This window comes from Bombina bombina, chromosome 1 (assembly GCF_027579735.1).
Source record: "Bombina bombina isolate aBomBom1 chromosome 1, aBomBom1.pri, whole genome shotgun sequence".
In the NCBI taxonomy this organism is placed as follows: Eukaryota; Metazoa; Chordata; class Amphibia; order Anura; family Bombinatoridae; genus Bombina; species Bombina bombina.
The window spans coordinates 872,011,491-872,032,667 of NC_069499.1; the positions used below are offsets into that span (position 1 = coordinate 872,011,491).

The 21,177-nt window shown below is 37.6% G+C and overlaps 1 protein-coding gene across 1 annotated transcript in view; it reads left to right on the forward strand.

Annotated features, from left to right (window-relative positions):
* PLA2G15 (phospholipase A2 group XV) overlaps positions 1-20,942 on the forward strand; it is a 46,544-nt gene extending 25,602 nt beyond the window's left edge. The window contains exon 6 of the mRNA XM_053699532.1: positions 19,825-20,942. Within this exon, the coding sequence (XP_053555507.1) occupies positions 19,825-20,336 (512 nt within the window). The 3' untranslated portion in view covers positions 20,337-20,942. The remainder of the gene's footprint in view (positions 1-19,824) is intronic.
* The last annotated feature ends 235 nt before the right edge of the window (positions 20,943-21,177 follow it).

The window sequence follows — 21,177 nt, forward strand, 5'->3', positions numbered from 1 at the left end:
AGTTTGCAGGCTGCAACTTGGTCTTCTCTGCATACTTTTTCCAAATGTAATACTTTGTCTCGACTGAGGTTTCTTTGGGAGAAAGGTTCTGGTGCTCTTTGCCGCCTCCTGCTGGCCTGGAGCGATATTCCCAACAGTAATTGACTATCCGTGGACTCGCTTTGTCAAGAAAGAAAGAAATTTATCAGGTAAGCATAATTTTTTTTTTTTAAATTTTTTTTTTTTTTTTTTTTTTATCCAGCAGCCCCTACTGAGCATGTTTAAGAATTCACAGTATATGCATTTGTGATTGGCTGATGGCTGTCGCATGATACATCGGGAGTGGAAGTAAACATACATATGAAATTTGTCAGATAAAAATCTACTACTCCATATAAAGTTCAGACTAAGTCCTATTGTATTGTCTCTTTATCATGCATTTTGTTGATTATGCAAATCTACTGTTTTTACTGGTCCTTTTAGAGGGACTTGAAACCCAGAATTTTTATTTCGTGATTCAGAAAATAATTTTAAACAACTTTCCTATTTTTACGTTTATTCTTTAGTTTTCTTCATTTTCTTTGTATCCTTTGTTAAGGAAACAGTAATGCACTACTGGGAGCTAGCTGAAAGCCAATGAGAGGCGGCATATATGTGCAGCTACCAATTATCCGCTTCTGTGCCTAACTAGGTATACTTTTCAACAAAGGTTACAAAGAGAACCAAACAAATTGGATAATAGAAATACATTGGAAAGTTATTTATTTAAAATTGCATGCTGTATTTATTTGAATCATGGAAAAAAAAAATTTTGGTTCCATGTCCCTTTAAACTGAGGAGGGAAATAACATGACTGCTCATGCCAGATGCAAGCTTCCCAGCTAGTCCCAGGACTAGCTTCCTGATTGGCTGCTTAAAATCCTTTACAATGGGTTGTGGCTAGTGAGGAGATTTTGAGGTAAAATATCTTTACATAGAGCTGTTCTGGTGATTATTTTCTAGACTACTTTTTACAGCTATGCTGCATCTTAAAGGGACACTCAAGTCAAAATTAAACTTTCATTATTCAGAAAGAGCATGCAATGTTAAAGAACTTTCCCATTTCCATTAACAAAATGTGCCCAGTCCTTTTTATATTTATTTGCAAATTATGACACTTAGGGAAGTCTCCCTAAGTGTGATGCGGGAATCCAGACGTGGACCCGTTGCTCAGTGTGTGGCTGCACCTCACTGACGAGGCCCATAATAGGCCGAAACGTACGTCTGGGGTTTTGCTGTTTCTCTTGTTCAGAGAGGGATTGCCTGGTATTTCGGGGCTGGACTGTACTGTGAAGTCAGGATCAGACTGATATGCTACAGGAAAGTTCTTCACTGTGAAAGGCACATATTGAGCAAAAAGAGGCTGCTTCTAGGGTGGTAACTAGCCATAGAACAAGCTATTATGCTATTGTTCGTTCCCAGGTTGAGCGCTTCTCTCTTTTTATTTCTTTTTATATTTAAACTTTGTCCCCAGCTCCTACTGAGCATGTGCAAGAATTCACAGAATAAACCTATATGTATTTGTGATTGGCTGATGGCTGTCACATGGTACATGGGAAGTGGAAATAGACATAACGTTTTAAATTGTCAGAAAGAAAAATCTACTACTTATTTGAAGTTCAGACTAACTGATATTGCATTGTCTTTGAATCTTGCATTTGTTGATTATACAAATCTACTGTGTTTACTGGTCTTTTAAGTTCTCAAATTTGCTTTCTCTTGGTATCATTTGTTGAATATTTAAGCCTGATAAGAGCTTAGGAGTGTGCACATGTCTTTAGAATTTTATGGCAGCAGTGTTTGCAACTATGTATAACATTGCTATAAGCATTGTTGCAAACATCAAATGGCTAACGACCCTTGCACACTCCTGAGCTTCACCTAGCATTACTCTTAACAAAGGATACCAAGAGAACCTATGCAAATGTAATAACTGAAGTAAAATGTAAAGTTGTTTAAAATGTCATCCAATCCATTTAAGTTTAATTTTGACTGCACTGTTCCTTTTAACTATGGATGTAAACCCTTTTGTAGGGATTAAAATACTGATTGACAGGGTTTGGGGATTACAGAAAAAGAGAGAAAGGAACATACAATAGCGTTATAGCTTGTTCTATCGCTAATTACCACCCCAGAAGCAGCCTCTCTTTTCCTAGCATGTACCTTTCACAGAGAAGAACTTTCCTGTAGTATATCAGTCTAATTCTGTGAACCCATTGCCCAATGTGCCTAGAGAGATATGGCTGCACCTCACTGACGAGGCCCACACTACGCAGAAACGTGTGTCTGGCGTTCAGAGAGGCATGTCCTGGTATTTCGGGGCTGGGATAGTCAGGATCAGAATGATATACTACAGAAAAGTTATCTGTGTATGGCAGATGCTGCTTCTGGGGTTGAATGCTTCTCTCCTTTTGTGTAAAGGTTTTGTGATTGCCTCTTCTGATTGGCTCACCAGATGACTGCTTAGGACCAAAAGTTCTCTGCAGCTTAGTGGTACTTAATCCTTGCAAAAGGGTTAAATACATAGACTTGCAGGCTCAGCAGTGCAAAATTACGTTCTATAAGGAATTAGAGCATATATTATTTTGCGATACAATATTCATTTAACTTGGGTAAGCACTCTGGTGACCCTTTAAAATCTTATTTTTTATCATGTGATGCAATGTCTTTTCCTATGATAGTGTAATGTAATTACTACCCGTTTCTAACTTCCCTTTTTTGAGTTGCATTTCAAGAAAGTGACTCTAGAATTAGTCCTGTATTGTTATTTCCTGGAAATATCTAGTGCGTACTGTAGAATTTTTAAATACCCACTTGTGCATGACTTAAAGGGACATTAAACCCATACTTTTTCTTTCATGATTTTGAAAGAGCTTGCAATTTTAAACAATTTTCTGATCTACTTCTATTATCTAATATGCTTTATTCTCTTGATATACTTTGTCGAAAAGCATATCTAGATAGGCGCAGTAGCTGCTGATAGGTGGCTGCACATAGGTATCTCGTGTGATTGACTCACCCATGTGCACTGCTATTTCTTCAACAAAGGATATCTGAAAAATAAAACAAATTGAGTAATAGAAGTAAATTGGAAAGTTGTTTAAAATTGTATTCTCTAGCTGAATCATGAAATATTTTTTTGTTTATTGTCTCTTTAATATTCAAATGTTTTATCTGATGGAGAGAGTAAAAAAAAAGTTTTAAATATAGACAGCACTATATATAATTATGTATCCAAATGAATAAACCTATTTACATTAGGGTTATACTATTGTCTCAGTACTCATGGTGTGTGCCTAGGGCAGCATAATTTAATTATACATTAAAAATTATTCACAGCATAGCAAACAAAATATTTTAAAATAATATTTAAAACCTTTAATTTTGTTAGGTAAATACACATTATTTTACAGTCCAAGGACCCTGTTAAAAGCCTCTTAAATGTTTCACTTCTTTTACTGTAGCCAATTAGGAAAAGTTATAAACCAGTCTCTGCAGATATTGACCAATCACTGTGCAGCAGGTTTGAATGTCAGGGTTCTGCACCCCAGTCTCTCTCTGGAGAGTGGATGCACTACAATTTTAAATTAAAGAACAAGCAGACCAAACCAACGATGAAAGTGCATTGCAAAGTGTTTTAATGTAAATTTATATTCTATTAGGTTTTTAATTTTCCTTTACAAGAACACAATGGTGTCTGGGTTAGATGAGGACAGATTTTGACTCTAAATGTTCATTAGGAAAGGTATTGCACTATAGAACTGATTGCAAAGGCTCACATGGCCAGCTCCCTTCATGAACAATCTAGTAAAAGCTAGCTATGCTTCATATGTGTTTTAAGGTGCTTATGAATACAGCTTAAGAGACACAAGTGTAAAAATGTTATTTTTGTGTTAAACATTGTTAGAGCAATTTAATTATTGCTATTTAATTATTGCACTATTGCTTGTTGCCAAGGATTTAAATAAATTCTCTACTCAAAAATGTTTGTATAAAAAGATAGACAATCCCTTTATTACCCATTTCCCAGTTTTGCATAACCAACACAGTTTATATAAATATAGTTTTTTTACCTCCTGATTTCCTTGTATCTAAGGCTCTGGAGACTGCCCCCTTATTTCAATTATTTTGACAGACTTTCATTTCTTTCATATAGGTGCGAGAGTCCACAAGCTGTTATGTATGGGTTATACATTCCTACCAGGAGGAGGAAAAGTTTCCCAAACCTTAAAAGCATATAAATACATAACACATGCCTCAGTTTTAAACTTTGCCTCCTTAGGAGGTGGTTGACGCATAATGGCGGATCTGGTCTGAATTTCCAGTTGCTCACCGTGGCTTCTTCCTCTAAGGCCAGACCTTCTGTCTCAAGGTCCCTTTTTCCATCCAGATTTAATGTCTCTAAGACAAATAGGTTGATCAACTGCTAGTTAAGGGAACTGTGTTTAGTTCACACAGTTCAAAACCTTGTAGTATACTCTGCTGAGCCTTGCAGTATATAGACAACTTTTGCATAGACACTATGCAACTGTAATAGCGTTCCTTTGGTATATAATATGTAAGTTGCTTACCCAGTCTTCGTTATGCTTCTACGGTAGAAAATACCTGGTACAAAACTCCTTCCGTAGCTGCTAGGTAAGTGTCTTGTAAAATCTCCGAGCTCCACTTTGTTGCGGAAGACAGCCCCTCCGAGCTCCTCCCGTTAGCGCTTCACTCGGTTGCGGTCCCGTGACCTGTCCGGAAGTATTGTATCACAGGTATAAACAAAGGCAGAAACAACCACGTTGAGGAGGCGTCCAAACCTTCGATCAAACCTTGATACTTAATGAAGCAAAGAGCGGTTGCGTGGTCATCAAGCTGTGCAATTTATTTCGCAGTGTAAACAGCAACACATCATACGTGGTACAACAGGTCGGATATATCCTAGGCATTTAATGCCCACTGGCACTTCGTCAGGGATGGTGAAAAAACTCCTCCTTTTGCTTTATACATTACAAACCCATTACAAGTACATTCAGGTGCTTTGATAATAAAGCATTAAAGTGATACATACTCTAAACTGTTATCGAACAAACGTGCCATTCTTATTACTATTATTACTGCAACTCTTATATTAATGCAGAAATACAAAGATGCCCTTACACCTAGAGATAATATGTTTTGGTTTCAAGCCATAGATTGTGTTCCCAAAGATATCAGGGGAGGAGATAAATTAGCTAGGCTAAATCGAAGAGAAGCTTATTGGATCTATATGCTCCAAACGGGGACTCCCTTAGGTATTAACATGATATGGGATTTGAAGACCTACACCAGTGTATAATGTTAAGGTCTTTTAACATTAATGTGCATGTGGTTTCATTGATGTATATAACAGAGTCCTACTTATAACTTAATCACATAGTGAACATAGACATGCCTCCAAAAACAGATGAGACAGTTAAATTGTAATCTAGTTTGCATGTGCTTTATTAAACAACGTATATATAATTTTCTTTGTAGTTGTACAAAAATATTGTATAAGTGGATTTTAATATCATATAAGGGAAACATATTTGCTTTCCTAGTGGTTCACCTAACACAATATAGCTTAAATATAGTAAGAGTAGTAAGCTATGTTGGTGTAGATAACAAAACACTTACTGGGGTAAAAATGATAACTCAGTCATGTGTCACCTAACCGTGTAAACTAAGATTCGTGTTCTCTGATATTTTTACGCAATTAAATTTCTTATCATATATTTTCTAAGATTTGAGAATTGAGAGGTGACTGTTTAATATATAGTTGTTACTTGTGATCTTCTCAATATTCCTACACATAATGTATATATGTATTTTTTAATTAGTTCCCAGTCCTGCTAAAGTAAAGATAATATTAATTTTTTTGTCCTTTGAGATAGCATACATTTGTAAAGGTATATAGTTATGTATTTATCAATATACATACGTGATTTTGAATAGTAGTAGTATGTTTTAGTAAAGAAAAGAAAAAAACTGCCACTTTGTATCACAATTTAGTTTTATGTATATTGCAACTTAGTAGGCAATTGTAGATTGTTTCATCAGCTGTATATGTTTACTTAAAAAATACTTATCACTTTGCCACAAAACACAATATCTTGAAATATAATGTTGCTATAATAGTGTGACTAATGACAGTAAGGATTTACGATAAATGTTATGGCATCTTTGTATTTCTGCATTAATATAAGAGTTGCAGTAATAAGAATGGCACGTTTGTTCGATAACAGTTTAGAGTATGAGTCACTTTAATGCTTTACTATCACAGCACCAGAAGGTAATTGTAATGGGTTTCTAATGTATAAAGCAAAAGGAGGAGTTTTTTCACCATCCCTGATGAAGTGCCTGCGGGCATGAAACGTGTAGGATTTATCTGACCTGTTGTACCATGTATCATGTGTTGCTGTTTACACTGCAAAATAAATTGCACAGCTTGATGACCACACAACCGCTCTTTGTTTCATTTAATGTCTCTAAACTTAATGGCATGGAAATTAAACGCTTAGCTCTCAGTCATAGAGGATTCTCTGATTAAAACACTGATTCAGGCCCGCAAGCCTCTTTCTAGAAAGATATATCACAAAGTTTGGAATTCTTATGTGGTGGTCTACCCATGATTATTCCTTGCATTCTTTTAGAATTCCTAGGATTCTTCAGTTTAAGGACTGTTTAGATGAGGGTTTATCTGCCAGTACATTCAAAGGACAAATATCTGCCCTTTTCTGTAATGTTTCATAGGACAATTGCTAATCTTCCTGATATTCATTTTTTTTTTTCAGGCTCTAATACAGCTTAAAGGGACTGTCAAGTCCAGAAAAACTTTCATTTTTCAAATATGGCATGTAATTTTATACAACTTTCTAATTTACTTTTAACAATAATTTTGCTTTGTTCTCTTGGTATTCTAGTTGAAAGCAAACCTAGGAAGGTGCATACGTTAATTTCTAAACCCTTGAAGACCGCCTCTATTTTATTTACTTTTCACAGCAGGGGAGAGCAAGCTCATGTAGGCCATATAGATAGCATTGTGATCACGCTCGTGGCTAGTGGCAGACACTGCACTAATTGGCTAAAATGCAAGTCAATAGATAATAACTAAAAGTCATGTGATTAGGGGCGGTCAGAAGATGCTTAGATACAAGTTGGTCACAGAAATAAAAAGTGTATTAATATAACAGTGTTGGTTTTGCAAAACTGGGGAATGGGATTATCTATCTTTTTAAACAACAAAAATTCTGGTGTTGACTGTCCCTTTAAACCTGTTATTTGGTCTATTTCTTAACCTTTTTTTTTTTTTTTAAATTTATCTTTATTGACCAATTCGGTATATAATTCATATAACAGAGCAAACACAGAGAATCAGATTAAAAGAAAAACACAAAAAAAAAACAATCCAGAGGATGCGAAATTCTTATATATACAATACTATGTAGCAGATAGAGATAATTTCACCACATCCTTATACAGTCAGAGATTTGTACATATCTTATTACCACTTGAAATCAGTGCAAAATCTATGTAAATGCAAACTTTTAAAGTATCTCTGTGAAATTCCAATAGCTATATTTCATACCAAATTAGGGGTTTTATGATAGAAATAATAAACAGAAAGAAAGAAAAGAGAAAAAAGAGAAAAAAAAAAAAAAAAGAGTAAGAATAAATTTCCCCTCTCACCCTTCCCTCACCTCATTTTAGATTCTTAACCTGACCTCCACTCACTGTAAACCCTGGGACAGGCTATTCATTTCCGCTTCCTTCCCCTTTATAGACTTGGTATATATCAATACCATTCATTTGGGAAAACATTTGAAAGAATCAATGTCTCAAAAAATTCCGATCTACGCAGGTTACGAACAAGTAGGAACTGACTAGCAAGTGGATAGGACAATATAACTCTTAACCATTTCATAAAAAAAGTTTTGACCCTTTTCTCTTCGGAAGGAGCTATATTCAGCTGTTCAAAAATTATCTGGGCGTGTATCATATTTATAAAACAGCCCATTGTAGGAGCTTTTCTATTCTTCCAGTCTTTTAATATGAGATTACGACCAAGCATAATTGCCGTGTTAAAAAGATTAATGTTAGCTCTATTATGGTCCATGTTATAGAGAAAAAAGATATGGTTAGCTTGGATTTTTAGCCTAACATCTAAAGCCTTGTTAAGCCAAAATTCCACTTTTCTCCAGAACTGGAGTATTTTGGGACAATTCCAGGAACAATGAATAATATCTGCACAAGAATTATTACATCTTGGGCATTTTTCTGCAGAATTCGCGTACCACTTAGATAATTTCCCTGGGGTCAGGTAAGAATTATTGAGTAATTTTATATGTGATTCTTTCCAAGTTAACGGAATATTCGCACCTTGCACCCATTTATAACTTGCGTTTAATGATTCTGCTGAAAAATCCGTAAAGCAAACATTCCACTTCTGGACTAAATTATCCCTAAACAATTGGGCCTGTTTATCCAGCATAATTTTATATAAAAGAGCTATGCTATGTTTGCCTGACTTATAACTTGCTATATATTTTTCAACTTCCCCCCCCACCCACTCGCGTCTGGATTTAATCTGTTAATTCCTGCTATATAATGTCTGATCTGAAGATAAGCAAAGAAATTCTTATTAGATAAAGAAAATTCTGTAGCAATATCCTCAAACGTTCTTATCTGAGACATATTATTTAAACATTGATTTACATAGAGCAGACCTTTGTGCTTCCAAGTCTTATAGACTTCATGGGATAGTCCAGGCATAAATTGTGGGTTACCTTGTATCGGGAGAAATGGGGAAATCTCGAAATTAACTTTGATCGTTGTATTTAACTTTTGCCATGCTTCAATAATATTGGATAGTGTCTTTAAATGTTTGATATGGTCTGGTAATTGTTTCGCCGGGCAATGCAATAAGGCTTTAAGAGAGAAAGGTGCGCACAGATTTTCCTCTATAGATAACAGTGAGAAATAGCTAGCCTCTGATAGCTAATCAATTGCAAAACGGGCTAATATAGCCAAGTTATACTTTTTGATATCAGGGAAAGATAAGCCTCCTCCCTCCAGTCTTGGTGTGAGTTTGGCTATGGATAACATATGTCTTTTGTTGTTCCATAGAAATTTAGCACATTCTGTGTTAAACCTTTTATTGTCGTGAGACAAAATAAAGAGCGGCATGTTTTGCATAATATACATCAATTTGGGAAATAGAATGGACTTAATAATCATTATTTTGGCAGATAGAGATATAGGGAAGGCGCTCCATTGTACAAGTTTCTCTGAGGGTTTTTTTAAAAAAAGGAGCATAGTTTAGTCTGTACCATTGTTTGGGGTCAGCATGGAAATATATTCCTAGATATTTAATACTAAGAGATTCTTGAAAGGGATGTTCTTGAAAACTATTTTTATTTTTATTAACCCATAGAATTTCAGACTTATTAGCGTTAATTTTATAGCCCGAGATAGAGCCAAACAAGTCAATAATTTTTAAGGCCTGTGGTATACTTTTCTTTGTGTTTTTAACGTATAAGAGCAGATCATCCGCATATAAAGATAGAACAGATTTTTGTTCCTTGAAGCTCTTGACGTAACATTATAGCCAGTGGTTCTATGGCCACGTTAAATAGTAACGGAGAGAGTGGGCAGCCTTGCCTCGTCCCCCTACATAGTGTAAGATATGCAGTATAGCTACCATTAATTAGTATATTCGATCTCGGGTGGTCATATATAGATTTAACAAATTTAGGGAATTGCCCTGTAAAACCAAATTGCGCTAGCGTGGTGAACAGATGGTCCCATATTATAGCATCAAATGCCTTTTCGGCGTCTATTGTTATTATCGCGATATCTTGGTTGATTATTCTTTTTTCCGCTAGTTTATTCCAAAAATATTCTAGTAATAATGCTACTTTCCGTGTATTTTTAGTTGGGGATCTTTGATGCATAAAACCCACCTGATCAGGATGTATAATAGGATCTAGACATTTTTTCAGTCTATTAGCCATTATGTGAGTTAATAGCTTATAGTCTAGATTGAGCAGTGAGATAGGTCTATATGACTTAGGGTCTAGTGGCGATTTGCCCTTTTTCAGTATCAGTGAGATTGTAGACTCAGAGAAATACTTTGACATGTTTTGCCCCTCAATAAAATAACCATTGAATAGTTGTACCAAGATATCTATTATCTCCATTTTGAGAATTTTGTACATCTCTGCCGGAATTTGGTCTGGGCCCGGGGCTTTATTAAGTTTAGCATTTTTAATAGCTTCCGCTACTTCTTCTTGGGTTATTGGGCTATTTAAATCTTTGTCCATTTCTTGTGCTAATTTAGGAAGGCAGATTTTATGCCAAAAGTTGACTTTATTATTGGCATTTATTTCTTTCGCAGCATATAGGTTTTGATAGAATTGAAAGAATACATTTTGAATCTTAGATTGATCTGTTACTCTTTCTGTCCCATCATAAATAGCCTCTATTACGTTAGATTTTTTCTTTGCTTTATCTAATCTAGATAAAAACTTAGCTGACTTCCCATATTGGCCTTTATATTTAACAGTTAACTTTAGTTCTTCCCAAGCGACTTTCTGCTTAATAAAAATATCTCTTTCTGTTCTGGCCCCGTTGTATTTATCTCTTAATCTCCTAGAGGGATTATTTATATATTTACGATATGCGTTTTGGACCTGGTTAGAGAGCTGACTTTCTCTCCGCTGCAACTTTTTTTTTTTTTAGAATCATATAGGCTTTAATCTCACCTCGCAGATAGGCCTTTGCGGTTTCCCAAAATATTTCAGTTTTTTCTCTGTATGATCTATTTAAAGAGACAAATTCTTTCCATTTGTGTATTAACCAATTATTGAATTCCAGATTATTCACTAGATAATTTGGAAAGAAAAAATTATTTCTATTGTTTCTCTGGGGAGGGTATAAATGTATATCTAGGAAAATAATTGCGTGGTCAGATATCAGAATATCAAATATCTTAGTTTGAGTCTCTAATTTAATCATGGAGCTGGAAATCAAGAAGAAATCTATGCGTGATAAGGAGCCATAGGTCCTCGAGTTGCAGGTAAAGGACCTCGTGTCAGGGAATTGTAGGCGCCAGATATCATGTAATTTCAAATTTTTACATATTTGTTTAAATATTTTGGCCTTCTGACCAGAGAAAGTGGAGTTCCTAGAACTAAGTTTGTCTAAGGCTTCTGATGGTATTAGGTTAAAGTCACCCGCTAAAACAATATTCTGATCCATAAAATTAGTTAGCATAAAGACTAAACTATTCCAGAAGGTGGGGTCTGCTTTATTAGGTCCGTAGACATTACAGATCACCATTTTGAAATCCTCGACCTGCAACTCAAGGAGGACCCATCTCTCCTCAGGGTCTAGTGATACTCTTATAATGTTATACGTAAGTTTTTTATTTAACAGAATAGCTACTCCCTTTTTCCTTCTAGAACAAGGGGTGGCAATCACCTCTCCCACCCATTTACATTTGAGCTTAATAACTTCCTCTTGCTTTAAGTGTGTTTCTTGTATTAAGGCTATATCAGGGTTATGCTTACCCAATTGTCTGACTATAGTTTTCCTCTTGATTGGGGAGGTGATGCCACCCACGTTCCAAGATAACAACCTGATATTGCCCTTCATCTAATCAATATATTGTAGCATGATTAAAATAGGTTTGGGGGAGAGCTAGAGCAGACGGGTAGGGGGAAGAGGGGAGACTGGTAAAAAAAAAAAAAAAAAAAAAAAAGGAAGATACAGAAAGAAAATTGCAAACAGAGATTATTTACAACAAAAACCTTATCAGGCGAAGCCTGGTACACTTTTGGCCGCAGGGGCAGCCTATAAGTTGACTTAGGCATAAACATTCTTAACTCTAAATATTTATACAGCATTTCCATTATAAACAAGCACAGTAGTGCCCTAACTAAAAAAACACAGATAAGCTCTATTTTATAGCTATCCCAGTCCTCATGTAAGTGTTAGCTTGTGGTCTTTAAAGTAGCCTTTAGCTTCTTCTATGTTGTCTAGTCCTAACTATGCCTTCCTTTTCTTCTATAATAATTCTTGCAGGGTACACTAATTTGGCTAGAAAACCCTCTTTGATTAACTTGGTACAGAAAGGGGCCATTTCTTTCCTCCTGAAAGCAGTATCAGCAGAGTAGTCTTGGAATATTAAAATTCTGTTATTTTCGATATGAAAGTTATCTGTTTTCCTATATAAACGCAGCATACTTATTTTATCTTGGAAATTTAAGAACTTTATCAGGATTGGTCTATGTATGTTTTTACCATTTGCTCTGCTTCTAGGGGGACCCAATCTGTGAGCCCGTTCTATCGGTATTGGTAATTGAGAATATTCTACCCCTAGAGCTTGGGGCAGTGTTGTCGCGGCAAAATGTAGTAGGCCTTTAGAATGCTCTGACTCAGGAACGCCTATGATTTTTAAATTATTCCGCCTTGAGCGGTCCTCAAGGTCATCTAGCCTGGCAGTCAGGCTTATATTTTTCTTTTCTAACTCTGAGATTTTTAGGGACTGATTATTAGTTATATCTTCCACTTCTGAGATTCTGTCTTCTGCTTCTGAAAGTCTGTTAGCAAATGCTTTTAATTCCGGCGACAGGCTAGAGATTTGGCATTTGATATGTTCAAATTGTGGAAGGAAAATATCACTAAGTTGGGTGATCAAGGGCTGTAGGTCTGTCTTTGGGCTTAAACCTTCACTACTATTTTCAGTCATAATATCAGATATACGTGGTCTTCTGTCCTTACTTTTTGGGGGCATGGTCTGAGGTGGTGTGCTGTGCGGGAGGAGAAATCTTTCCATAGATTTCTCGTGTTAGTGAGGGCAAGGCAAGAGTAGGTCATACAAAAAATAAATAAAAAGAGAGAAAAAGAGTGATGGGGGGCAGTGAGAACAAATAGAGAAAAGAAAAAAAAGACAGCTCTTGGCTTTTTTTTTTTTTTTTTTTTTTTTTTTTTAATGGATTGAGTGTTTGTGGGGTACGTCCCCAGGTGGGGAAATATCTAGAATATATTTTAGTGTATATTAAAAATAAGAAAAAAGTGAACAATAATCTATGTGAGTTAGGTGACCAGGCCCTAAGATGAATGTGTTATAAAAGTAGTCACAAGAACAGAAGATCTGGGGTTCTCTTATTTAACAGGTGCCTTCAAATTCATGCTTAGACATGGTTATGATTAGATTTTTGCAAAAAATAGAAACAGCTCTTTTACCACCTTTATTACATATCCTTGTTGTCTAATCTAATCAGGACCTATGGCACAAAATTACATTGAATCAGCATACATTCCCCTTCTTAACTGGCAATATTCTGTAACAAATATAGCAATGGCATTACAATATTCTTAGCCTTGTATACTCATATCACACACTGTTGCAAAATTCAAAAAAGAAAACTTATAAGAGGAAAATTTGAAACCTGAGTTGCCACACTTAGTAGCAACTACTAATATTCCTAGCCAGCAATATGTTTCGCTTGCTTGCTTATAAACTCTAGGGAATAGCAGGATATAGATTGAAACGCTATTTTTCTGTTTTATATTCTTTGTTCCTAGCGAAAAAGAAAAACACTTATAAGCCTTTTGACATAATTGCTTAACACTAATAGGGTGCCTAACAGTGTAAACCTGCGATATTGATATAGGTCTAAACATACATCTGTATAGGCTTCAGATGTAGATAACCCAGATGGAAAGGCAAGAATAAAAGTAATAATAGAAAATGATTGTGGGCTTTGCAAGTTCTAGCCGTGCAGACTACAACTTTTGGTAGGCTAGTGTTATCTGCTTAGATATTGCAGACCTTAATGCCAGGATGTATTTCACAGATACCCCTTTAAAGTTTATCAGCAGCAGACTAGTTGCATAAATCACAATTATCCTTGAGAGTCCCTGATTGATAAGGGACTAATACCAATAAGGTGTATTACAGACCAAAAGTTTATATTGCAACTATAACTCTGGTTGCAAATGTAGAGTGCCCGGTGCTTTTACAGTACTACCGACTTTGCAGCTGATAGGCAGATGTAATGTCTGTAGTATATTGCGTATCCTTCAGAGAACTGAAAACTGAAGTGTCTTTTTAGTCGCAGGCAAGTATCAGGCTGAGTGTTCATATGTAGAGCCAGCACAGAGCATAGCTTTTCTTACACAAGCTAAGTGGTGTAACATGGAGGGTATGGCAATGCCGAGATAGACAGTCAGTGTCACTCTTGAAAAAAATAAGCAACCAGTGCCACTTTTAGGGCAACAAATACTGTTATAAAGACTTTGGAAATCTTACCCTAAGGCCAAGCAGTTGTATTGCAGCAGGCGGCATATATACTCAGCGTCCATAGATGACTCTCCCGGGTATTCCATGATGTATTACCCAGACCTGGGAGGTGATAATAGCAAAGCTGCAGTGCTTCTTTGATGCAGCTCGGGCGAGCTCCGGTGAATAGGTGAGCTGGATTGTCAGGTAGAAAAGCCCACAGCGTGCGCCTGAGCTGTTGTGAGTCCGCGGCGTGCTTACACTCGCTGTGGGTTTACCCTTCGCTGCTAGCCGCCCACTTGTTCTGTCCGCCCGCCGGCGGGAGCAAGAGCCGGTAAGTCTTGACCTTTGGGGCGTCCTTAGGGTATGCCTTGTCTCCAGCGCATGGACTGCTTTATGGGCTACTGGTCCTTGACCCTTGGTGCAAAAAAGCACATAGATAGGTCCGGAGCCGTGGTTTAGACCGTTCCTCTCCTGCTGTACTGCTCACCTTGGTTGCCGACTGTGAACCGTTCTCATCTGAGTATGATGGACGTGTATCCAGTACCTCGTCTGTGGCTCTAGCGAGTGAGCCTGTGGACGGCTATTATGGTGCTTCCAAGCCAAACCCTGGTAGAGGTAGGGTCGTGTCCTAGGGAGCAAACGAAAGCGCTCCAACAACGGACCTTGGCTGGGGTTAGTTCTTCGGTGAGCTCCGACAGGTAACACGCCACTTTCTCGTGCACCTGTTAGCTCCTCCTCCTACAGGAAGCCTCCGGTCTATTTCTTAACCTAGTATTAAAGTCTTACAGGCTCCTCCCTGTTGATACATTGAACATTAAACTACTTTCTTAGAAGGTGTTATTTCTTTTGGCTATTTATTCTGCTAGAGTTTCTGAACTCTCTTGTGAGTCTCCTTATCTGATTTTTCACCAGGATAAAGTTGTTTTAGGAACTTCTGTTCAATTTTTACCTAAAGGTGTTAACTCACACAACATTAATAGGGAAATTATCGTTCCCTCCTTGTGTCCTAATCCTAAAAATGGTACTGAAAAAGTTTTGCATTCTTTGCATATTAGAGCATTGAAATTAAAGTTCTTCTCTGTGAAAGGCACATGTTGAGCAAAAAGAGGCTGCTTCTTGGGTGGTAACTAGCCATAGAACAAGCTATTATGCTGTTGTTCGTTCCCAGGTTGAGAGCTTCCCTCTTTTTATTTATGCAAATTATGACACTTAGGGAAGTCTCCCTAAGTGTGATGCAGGAATCCAGACGTGGACCCGTTGCTCAGTGTGTCTAGAGGGATATGGCTGCACCTCACTGACGAGCCCCACAATAGGATGAAACGTACGTCTGGGGTTTTGCCGATTGACTGGTATTTTGGGGCTGGGCTGTACTGTGAAGTCAGGATCAGACTGATATGCTTCAGGAAAGTTCTTCTCTTTGAAAGGCACATGTTAAGCATAAAGAGGCTTCTTCTTGGGTGGTAACTAGCCATAGAACAAGATATTATGCTATTGTTCGTTCCCAGGTTGAGCACTTCTCTCTTTTTATTTATGATCTCACTCACTGGGCCTTGCGCCCAGCACCCTGTTTCCCCTTCCAATTGGCTGCTTGCCTGCCAGCTGTCCCCCTCCGTTTCCAGACTGAGCCCTGCAAGAGTAAAGTTCATACACCGGCAGCACTTGCATTCTAACACAATTCAGAAATGTCAGCACACTGCTTCTGTTTAGGGACAATAGAACAGACAGTCCTCAGATGCCACTGCATAGAATCTACACCACACGCATTATAATAAATATATATGACCGATAGGTAAACTCACACAGACACTGCATCAGGATGTGCTATTTCCGGAAGCTCCATCATTACAATCTGCGAGCCCTGTTATTACTTTATAGCAATGTACAGGCTGTTATTATGTGTTATAGATTGTGGTATCCCAAAAGGGGGGATACAAAGGCACGCTGTCAGAAAAGTGTTTAATTCTTAAAATAAAAGCTGTGACTCCTATTTGTAACTTATGACGGATCTACCGTACTTAACTTTCAATATGTAGCCGTAACAGTAAGTGTCCAGAAAATGGAATCCCAATTGTCAATTCTTGATGCAGGCAGCTCCTCTTGATCCCAGAGAGCGGGGATATTGCTGTTAGCAAATGGAAATAGAAAGAGGGCGCCACATAGCGCGATAACGTTTCAGATGAGTTGGACAATATGTAAAGGTAATGAGCTTACCAAAAACTGTGGTACTGTGCTGTGACCAGTACAATTTCGCCTGCTAGCACTTAATCAGTGGCTAGTACACTGCCAAACGACACACCTCCTAAGGTTCTGTGAACACCTTTTGCTGTAGCCGTTAAAGTTCTTTGTTTTACAAGGAGCGGTCCTTTTAAAACAAAGAACTTTAACGGCTACAGCAAAAGGTGTTCACAGAACCGGGGGGGGTGGGGGGAGAGGGGAGTGGAATTGATGCAGAGACACAACGGAGGGCAGAGAGGAAAATTTGCTGTCCATGGACATCATCCCTTTTGCTTGGTTCCATCTGCGACCGCTGCAGCTTTGCATGCTCTGTCAATGGAACGGAGAACAGTCAGATTTGTCAGAGGATAAATCTGGACCCCCCTAACAAGAGACTCGTGGTGGATGTCTCAGTAGCATCTGTCTCAGGGCACTTGCTTCTTGAGACCTTCCTGGGAGATTGGGACTACTGACCCAGCTGGGAGCTGTTTGGGGTTCTCTGAAGGCTCAGGGCCTGTGGTCTTGGGAAGAGTCCTCTCTTCCCATAAACATATTGGAGTTGAGCTATCTGCAATGCCCTATAAGCGTGGCCTCAACTATCTTTAGTCAACTGGGAGGTGGACTTTCTGAGCAGACAAACTTTTCATCCCAGGGAGTGGGCTCTCCATCCGGAAGAGTTCTCTCAGATAACCCTCAGGTGAGGGGAGTTCCAGAGTTGGATCTGACGGTGTCCCGCCAAGGTTCCAAAGTACGGTTCAAAAATAATGCATGCCAATTGCAAACTTTGTATACATCAAGGGTTATATTTATCGTATTGCGAGCGGATGTGTTACGATGTAGCGTATCATGTCCACTGCATACGCTGTCTGCATTTATCATTGCACCAGCAGTTCTTGTGATTTCTGTCCGTGGCCTCAGAGCAGGCAGACAAGTTATGGAGCAGCGGTCTTTAGACCGCTGCTTCATAACTTCTGTTTCCTGCAAGCTTTAAGGGACATCAAGCTCCCAAATTTTGTGTGTGTATACTGGCCCTTTAACACCTCACCACTTGGCTATTCTGAGGTATGTGTGAAGTGCGAGGGATATTTATAGGCTTTGCCTCCTTCTGGTAGGAATGTTTATCCTATACGTAACAGCTCTAGGACTCTCGCCATCATGAAATAAATTTCTTTTATCAGGTAAGTTCTTACATAAATTATGTTTTAAAGCTATCAGTGCTGACTCAAAAAACTCCAGGGGAGTGAGCACAATAATCTATATGACACACCTAAACAAGCGCTGTCTAGCTGGGGGAAACTGTCAAAATGCACTGAGTTAAGAGGGGGCTTTTAAGGGCTTAGAAATTAGCACATGAGCCTACCTAGGTTTAGTTTTCAACAAATACCAAGAGATCAAAGCAAATTTGATGATAAAAGTAAACTGTAAAGTTGTTTAAAATCGCCAATCACCAGCTAGCTCCAAATAGTGCTTACCTAGGTATTCTTCAACAAAGGAAACCAAAAGAACAAAGTAAACTTGATAAAAGATATTAAATTGAAAAGTATTTTGAAATTGAGGGGCTGTATGTGAATCCTGTAAGATTTCACCTTGACTTTGAAATTCCTTTTTAATATCCCTTTCGTGTGTTTAAAGTGAATGTAAAGTTTAATGTTACTGAATACTGCAATGCTTGTATAATTAGTCCCTTGATGTAGTCGCTAACTTTTTTTTTTTTTAAAGCTAAACTATTGTTTTTAAAATAGTGTTTAGAATTTCTACCTTTTTTTTTACTTGCGACTTCTCCCCAACCATACTTCCTTGTTCGGATCGTGTGACATCCCCAGCGGTTCCACCCGCTTTCTACGTCGATTCAAATCGCGTGCACGATCTTGATTTTCACTGTGCATGCGTCAAACTCCGTAACGGACACATAGTATTCAATGAATAAATTACTACATTTTTACGATCGTCTAACCGCTCTGTAAGTAATATCCATTATATGTGCAAGTTTGAGAGATGATCCCTACTGAGCATGCACATCTCGTGAATTAGCATGTAGAATCTACAGTGTTATTCTGGGCCCAACGCATGCGCATATTAATCGCGTGACGTAGATGATATTGGGTTGAACACCCCGGAGGGAAACGATAATTGGTTTAATCAATCTGACTCGCCTGTCTATCAGTCAGTCAAAATGGTGGGCGGAGTAACGAAGTTCATTGTATGAAGTTTTAAAGGTAACAAACTGCAGTAAATAATTCTATTTAAAAAAATATGATGAATTAAACTTGTGTTATAAGATCTATAGACCTACGTGACCGAATTGTCTAAACTTTACATTCACTTTAATTGCATCCCTTATATATGCATATTAGACAGTCCCTAGGTTTAATGAATATTTATCCCTATTACATACATGCTTTTGCAAGTTTTCCTAAAAAAGACTTCATATAATTGAAAGGAAAAATAGTATCTGCAACTGAATTTAGAGTGTTAAAACCTTTTGTCGTTGAAGAAAAAACATGCATTTTGACCACTAGAGGGCATTAGTTCATGTGTTTCATATAGATAACATTGAGGTCATGCACGTGAAGTTACCCTGGAGTGAGCACTGATTTGGTTAAAATGCAAGTCTGTCAAAAGAACTGAAATAAGGGGGCAGTTTGTAGAGGCTTAGATACAAGATAATCACAGAGGTAAAAAGTATATTTCTATAACAGTGTTGGTTATGCAAAACTTGGGAATGGGTAATGAAGGGATTATCTTTCTTTTTTAACAAAAATTCTGGTGTTGACTGTCCCTTTAAGTGCCTGTATGTGTAAAACTCATCTTTTTCCATATACATTTCCTATATGTCTGTAGTGTATGTTCTATATCTACGAGGCTTTGAAATGTATATCAAACACTCAACTGTATTAAAAATGTACCTGGGACACAAGTACATTAGCAGACACAAGCTGTTGTACCTCATTTGCATATATACCTCTGCCCTAGATCTAGTAGTGTAGGTTTTTGTGGGTATTTCCCCTTATGATATAGATAAAAGGTACCTTTCTAAGGGAGAAGCTAATAGTCTACATATTTCTATCCTATGTGATTATATAACCTTTTTGTATAACCTTTTCAAAGCACATATAGGTGTGATATGTGTGTGCTGCCTCACCTGATGTAGATAGTATATGTATCCTACACTTTGAGTTTAAAAAAAAAAAAAAACAACAACCCACAAGAGTAAGTTGAGAAATGCGTAGGGCCTTTCTGCTATGACAGTTCCATATAACTGAGTGAACTAACATATTATTTTTTCCCCCTCCCTTCAGGAGATAATAATAGAATTCCAGTCATCAGCTCTCTTCGAATCCGTGACCAGCAGCGATCGGCTGTTTCCACCAATTGGCTTCTACCATATAACAACACTTTTCCATTGGACAAAGTTTTTGTGAGTACTCCTAAAGCCAACTATACAATACAGGATTTTCAGAGGTTCTATAAGGACATTGGATTCCCGGAAGGTTGGCTTATGAGAAAAGAGACAGAAGAACTTGTATCTTCACTGACTCCTCCAGGAGTGTCAGTTCATTGCCTCTATGGTACAGGTGTGGACACCCCAGACTCTTTCTTCTATGATGCGTTCCCAGACAAGGACCCACGGGTAGTGTATGGGGATGGAGATGGTACTGTGAACGTAGTGAGTGCTCTGCAGTGCAAGAAATGGCAAAATCGACAGAAGCAGGTGGTTTCCTTGGTAGAGCTACCAGGAAATGAACACATCTCCATGCTCTCCAATGTTACCACCATCTCGTACATCAAACAGGTCCTGCTAGGAGTCTAGTGCTGCAGTCATTAAGGGAAGACGGCCTGTCTCTGCATGGAAGAGTCATCTTTGGTGGTGGGCAACTATGCATTGGAATCTACATTAGCATAAACCATGTATAAGCTCCAGAGGACTACATCTTCAATGTGGCATCGAAAGAAGCAGCAGGACACTTAAATTATTGTGCTGTTTTTACATGCATACATAACCGTGTTATAGTGATGTTTCTCTGAGGAATTTTTATTCACTCAGATTTCAGCGATATCCAGAAGTGTTTTTCAGTTAAAGTTCGGTGCCCAGTATTTTCTCTCCCTTGCAGACTGATCAGATTGTATCCTTACAGTTGCTCTGATGTTTATGTATCCCATAATTGTGCTTTATTGACCAGCCTACAACCTCTCAATGCTTGTATGATGGAATGTCAACTGTTACACCTCACCTGAAAAGCATTTGAGGGAATCTCTGGCCACTAGGTTATTAAAATCAATGAGGTGTCTTCACATTTCTTAAAAATAAAGAGCCAATGAAAATATTTCTACTAATAGGTTCTGAAACCACAGTGTAGATTATTTTTTTGTACTTAAAGATAAAACTGTTTACATCTAATAAAACACAAATCCAGTAGCATTTTTCAGAATGTTTTTTGCACTTTTTTATAGACTGAGATTTGCCATACTTTTCAATGTTTGTACCTCATTTATAAAGATAGCACAGTTTGTTTACACTGTTTTTTCTAGAACAAATCTTTCAACTTCCGTTTTTTTTTTTTGCTATCAATGTCATTCATTGCAATTTTTTTATTTTTTTTTTGGTGATGGATATATTCACATTTCAGGTTAATGTGTTGACTAATAACACT